The 6,008-nt window shown below is 40.1% G+C and overlaps 1 protein-coding gene across 1 annotated transcript; it reads left to right on the top strand.

Annotated features, from left to right (window-relative positions):
* The first annotated feature begins 402 nt into the window (after nucleotides 1–402).
* LOC146711103 (ras-related protein Rap-2a-like) lies at nucleotides 403–1,975 on the top strand. The gene has a single exon (XM_085455403.1). The coding sequence runs from the start codon at nucleotides 527–529 to the stop codon at nucleotides 1,151–1,153; it is 627 nt and encodes a 208-aa protein (XP_085311529.1). The 5' UTR covers nucleotides 403–526; the 3' UTR covers nucleotides 1,154–1,975.
* Nucleotides 1,976–6,008: the final 4,033 nt, after the last annotated feature.

The raw sequence follows: 6,008 nt of genomic DNA, 5'->3' as shown, positions 1-6,008 counted from the left end.
GACATAGAAAGCTGATCTGTCAGAACTGTGGCTGATATCGACTTTGTAGTTGCCTAAATGAACTCTAGAAGGCAGACCAAAAGCCTTAAATCTTTTTTCTGATTCTGGTGCTACAACAACTGAGTATTAAGTCTTTTATGTTAGAAGAAAAATTCCACTTGAGTGTGAACAATTTATAGTATAAACTCTTTTACAACAAACTTTTAGCAAAAGATGAAAATGATTAACCTCCTTGCTGCAAAGGGAAGTATTATTTTTCAGTTAAACAGATGTGTTGAGATATTTGATGTTGAGCCAGCAGTCAGGAATGCTTTCCCTGCTGATTGGCTGGGAGCAGAAGGGGGCAGGCAATGTGTGTAAATAAATGAGCAGTGTAGCCTCACAGGCAGACTCACATGCCAACCACTTCCCTCTTCATCATTGCCATCAAAACACCTTCCAGGCTAAGGATCCACAGCCAAAGAGGAGAAGAATAGAGGGGTGAAAAAAGGCAAATTCTTCCTGTTACACGAAGAAGCACATCAAGATGTCTATTGAAGTGAAAGAGAAGACAGAGGTGCGTCTGGTGTTTTTGGGAGCAGGTGGAGTGGGAAAGACAGCCCTCATCCAACGTTTCCTCAAAGATACCTTTGAGCCAAAGCATCGGCGTACAGTGGAGGAGCTCCACAGGAAAGAATATGAGGTGGGGGGTGTCAAAGTCACTATCAACATCATGGACACCAGTGGCAGCTACTCCTTCCCTGCCATGCGCAGGCTCTCCATCCAGAACAGTGATGCCTTTGCTCTGGTCTACGCTGTGGATGACCCTGACTCTCTGGAGGCAGTCAAGAGTCTGCGGGATGAGATCCTAGATATCAAAGAGGACAAGTACACACCGATTGTGGTGATAGGGAACAAGATTGATCGTAACAATGAGCGACAGGTGTCCAGCGAGGACGTGGAGTCCACTGTGGAGTTGGACTGGAACCACAGCTTCTTGGAGTCTTCAGCCAAAGACAACATCAATGTCCTGGAAGCTTTCAGGGAGCTGCTCCAGCAGGCCAATCTTCCTAGTTGGCTCAGTCCAGCACTGTGCCGGAGGCGGGAAACCTTCCCCAAAGACAGCAACAAACGACCTCCTATGAACAAAACCAACAGCTGCCTCCTCTCATAGCGATATTGAGATGCACAAAGGACAAAGTGAGACTGGGGGGCAGAAAACTGTTGTAAATAGATTTAAAGTTCCTTGTTTGCAAGGGTCAGATTTGGACAGAAGCAAAACAAGAAATGCTGTTATACATCTTAAGCTTCATGTGAGACACTGAGTCAGTAAAATATTTGTCCATCAGTCTTGTAAGCACTGCAGTTAGCCCCACAGAGGCACTGACAGCACAGAGATGCTGCAGCGAGGACCGACATGTGATGATGTAAACAAATACGACCTTAAAGACAGTGTGGAATGTGGCTGAGCTCGAAAATACTTACTGTGAATGTTAAAAATGTAAGATATGGTGACAGTGCAGAGCTCATTTTACATACAAATATATGATAATGTTTGATTTGGGGCCTTTATGTTACTGCTGTTTAAAAAAAAGTGCAATAACTGTGAAACCATATAAATGCAAAAGTGTTTTTGTGTCTGCATATGTCAGTCTTATGAATCAAGTGAACAACTAAGGACAAATTTAAACTTTTTTTCTTGTGAATGCTTGTGCAACCTGTTCTACAGCTCTTAGAAGATTGTTTGCAAAACAGCTAACATTTAAATACACAGAGCACATTCACTGCTGGTTCTCTCTACTTTGATGTTTATTTATGTGAGTTTGTCTTAAAGAATAAGTGCATTGCAAATCTGAGCATAAAGGGGTTTTTTTGTTTTTCTTTTCTTATTAATGTGGTATTTTCTATTTATTGTGACACCACAAAGAGCCACAAAGGCATGTTCGATGTATTTATTCAGTGCTTATTTCAAGTTAAATAAAAGATTTGAATTTAATCCTGTCTATCCCGACTATTTTATCTTGTTTACTGCTGTGACTTTGTTATTTGACAGAGCAGCAGAGCAGACAAACAGGAACGGTATGAAAGTTACTGTTTAACTAGGGGAAGTTTTCACAGTCATAAGTGAAAAGTTATGAATCTAAAAAAAGCAAAAAATTAAAGTCTAACACGTGAAAACAGGTGACCATTAAATAAATAAAACAACTTTATTTTGTATGTCCTTAAAAAGATTCACACTGCACAGACCTCCTATACTGTTTCTCTTATAATAAGAATTCAAATCAATTCAACATCAATCCATCAATTTTCTTCTGCTGTCCTGATTCAGGGTCTGGGTCTCTTTATTCCAACCAAACTGGTGGGGTGAGACTGTCTAGTCTGTTGGCCCAGTTATCACAGGGCTAATGGTGCAGAGACAGCTACTGCCACTCACATTCACACCTACAGAAACTTTGACCTAACATGCAAATTTTAGTACTGTAGGAGGAAAGCCCAGGCGCCCAGACACTAATTCTTGTTGCACACTTCAATGCATTTGTGGCAAAACTTACAGACAAACTATACCTCCCTTCTAGAGAATGGGGCTGGTCTAACCAGATCTGTAAAGGTTTTTTCATTTGTTTTTTTGTTTTTTATAAGACGGAAATGTAAAAAAAACCTGCTGAATCACCCAACTGACATGTCTTACAGTTTGTTCCTAAGACCCTAGAAAAATTATGTTGGTACTGAGTGGATTAAATCAACTAATAGGATCGCTTGGTTGGTCTTTAACACAATCTCAACGGCACAAGCTCTGTTTTGTGCTGCATTGCCCTCTGGTGGTGCACTTGGTGATGTGTGCATTGTTTGATGACTTCACTTTATTAGGTACACATTGTGAGTACTGGTTTGTACCCCCTTTCGCCTCGAGAACAGCTTTGTGGCGCAGATTCAACAAGGTGCTGGAAACATTCCTCTGAGACATGACAACATCACATAGTTGCTGCAGGTTTCCCATAGGTGATCTATTGGATTGAGCGCTGGTGACTGTGGAGGTCATTTGAATACAGGGAAGTCTAAGGAGCTTGGAAAGAAAAGCGTCTGGACTTCTTTGAGTTGCTTGAAGACGTTTCACCTCTCATCCGAGAAGCTTCTTCAGTTCTAAGGGTCAAATGGTGGAGAGTCCCAGATTTAAACCCAGTGGGAGTTTCCTCCCAAAGAGGGACAAAGGACCCCCTGATGATCCTCTACCTAATCACATGAGCCAAGGTGAGAAAGCGGGTGTGGCTCACACCTTGGCTCCTTAGACTACGATGACCTGGATGACTGAGAACCTTCACAGACATGAATACAGGGAACCTATCATCATGTGCAAGAACCAGTTTGAGATCATGATAGTTTTATAACAAGGTCTGTTTTCCTGTTGGAAGCATCTGTCAGAAGATGGGCGCACAGTGGTCACAGGTAGGCCGTGGCGTTTCAACTATGCCAAAATATGGCAAGAAACCTTTACACCACCATGAACTGTGCCAAATCTAGCCTTATTTCATAACTGACAGGATGGCACTAGTATGGTCTTCTGCTCCTGTAGCCCATCTGCTTCAAGGTTTGACATGTTGCACGCTCAGTGATGCCCTTATGCACACCTTGTTACTGTTCCCTTCCTATCAGCTCGAGGCAGCTCGAGGCAGTCTGGCCATTTTCCTCTGACGTGTGGCATTAAGGTATTTTGCACCCAGAGAACTGCCGCTTGCTGGATATTTGATGTTTCTTGGACCATTCTTTGTAAAGTCAAGAGATGCTGCACAGGAAAATCTCAGACCAGCCCGTTGAACATAAAAAAACAATTCTTAACCCTGTTCAAACTTCAGCAGGTCATCTTGAGTTAATGCCACGTCACTGTCTGATTAGATATTTGTGTTAATGAGGAGTTGAACAGAGACACCACTGACTATGTCTCCAAAACCTCCTGAAGTGCAAAATAAAATCTAGTTACTAATTTTATTATCTGAAGTAAAATTAGTTACTGAGATTAAATCTGGATGAGTAATGTCTCACATGTTTTGTTTAGCTGGATTTTGTGTCTACTGTGTATACTGAAACATGCAACAAAAGCTGATAAAGAGGTTTTCATTCCAACCAAACTGGTGGGGTGAGACTAAAATCTAATCCACTGCTTCAAGAAATTCACATGATGACTTGACTAAAGAGCTTACTCCAGATGGTTCTCTAATTCTCCACTCTTAACAATGGCAGCAATGACAGGACAAAGTTGCCTAATAAAGCATGATAAAGTATCATGCTATTTAATGTTCACTTTTCATGTTCTCTAAAAGAACTTCATACACATTGTTAGCATTTCCTGACTGTTAAAAGGCAACACAGGCTTAGAGAAAGAGACAAAAAGGTGCACTTCCTTTTTCCAAAAATGCTCAGATAAGGTACATTGTTTCCTCAGAATGAGACAAGGAAGTGATCTGTAATTATCAGATCTTTAGTTCCTCTTAGTGCCTTGTTTAAACTCACAGCTGCCTTCAGCTGCTCCACTGAGATTCACAAACCCATCTTTCTCAGCACATGGACGAAGACCCGGGAGGGGGGACCCCTGCCTTTTAAAACTCAGGTGCGATTTAAACCTCTTTACTTAGGTTGCTGGCAGAGCACAGGGCTCAGCTGTAGATAAGGGTAAAGGAAATGCAAACTACTCAGATAGGATTACTGCTACTATAGCAACAAGTAGAAAAGTCTGATTTGTGAGTATGACCTCTGAAATCCCTACACTGCCTGGCAAAGTGTTTGTCTCTGCTCCTAGACTTGGTCCAAGCTCCTCAGTGCTGTTTATATACCTGAGAAGTTTTGAACAAGTATAGGATCTCTGACGTCCACATCAGGTGTTTTTAAGGAAGCGGTAAGACCTAATGGCAACTGCATACTGGATCTTTATGCTAACATTTGAATCACAGTGCATGTTAAAAGTAACTGAAAGCCTTCTCATAAAGCTGTATTCAATTTTATATTTGTCTCTGAAAGATTGTTTTAGCAGGATTCATTAAATATCCAAACCGAATACATATAAAAACCCAGAAAAGCAACGAGAAATCTGGTTCTTTGTAGCCAAAAACTACAAATGGAACAAAATGTTAGCTTTTCCTTGCTGAAATAGAACATTTGGACTTCAAATGTATCTGTAATCTTTAAATCTTTCTGATTCTGACAGATCAGTTTCTTTTATTACATATTAGTTGAATTCAAAACTAAGGCCCACAAACCAAACCTGGTACTTCTTAAACTTTAATCCAGTCCCCATATCCTGTTTTTCCAATAAATTTTGTTAAGCACCACAACCTATAAAACTAAACAGACATTTGCACCTCTACAGCATCAGTAAACTAGCTGCTATGGAACAAAAAGGAAATTCTGTGACTATTTTGGTTTTCAGAGAATCCAGTTTGATTTCTGAATCCACGTCCTTCTTTGGAAACAGTCCTGGACCACAAAGGCTTCAGAGAGGTTCTGAAGTGAAAGTGATGGAGCTGTAAAGGGTAATGGCTATGCCATATAGTACAAACAGTCTACATAAGGTTCATAGTCAGGCAGTATGTCAAGAACACAGCTAAAGATTGATTTTCTTTTTTTTTAGAACTTGTTTAATGGATGTTTAATGTTTAATGGATGCCCCATTGTGTTAACTGATGTCAAATTCAGGCTTGTGACTTTATAAGCTATGTGGTAGCCTTTAAGCAGAAATGTAATATGGATGCAATTATTTAGCTTGAGTGTTATAACATATGTTATAAAGCTAATAAGCGTTTTTTTGTTTTTGATTGATGCAGCACAAATTAGATATGATTTTCATTACATGGTGCAGCCTTTAGAGAAACAGAACAGACTCAAATAATCTAGAATGTATAGATAGATAGTAGTTTAAGGTGCACATGTTTTGCAAAGGGAGTTATTCAAATAACTTTTTTTTTTCCTTCACAAAAGTGGCAGATGCTGTGGATTTAATTAATTTAATTAATAATAAAATTCCTTATTTGGTAGAGATG

Source organism: Copadichromis virginalis, linkage group LG4 (assembly GCF_057382275.1).
Source record: "Copadichromis virginalis isolate Kocher_CV1m ecotype Utaka linkage group LG4, C_Virginalis_male_GT1.1, whole genome shotgun sequence".
NCBI classification, from domain to species: domain Eukaryota; kingdom Metazoa; phylum Chordata; class Actinopteri; order Cichliformes; family Cichlidae; genus Copadichromis; species Copadichromis virginalis.
Note: the sequence above shows the minus strand (reverse complement) of the source record. Positions and strands in the feature narration are given on the sequence as shown.

Excerpts from the sequence above, each read along its gene's own strand:
- LOC146711103 (XM_085455403.1), top strand. The coding sequence starts at position 527 with ATGTCTATTGAAGTGAAAGAGAAGACAGAGGTGCGTCTGGTGTTTTTG.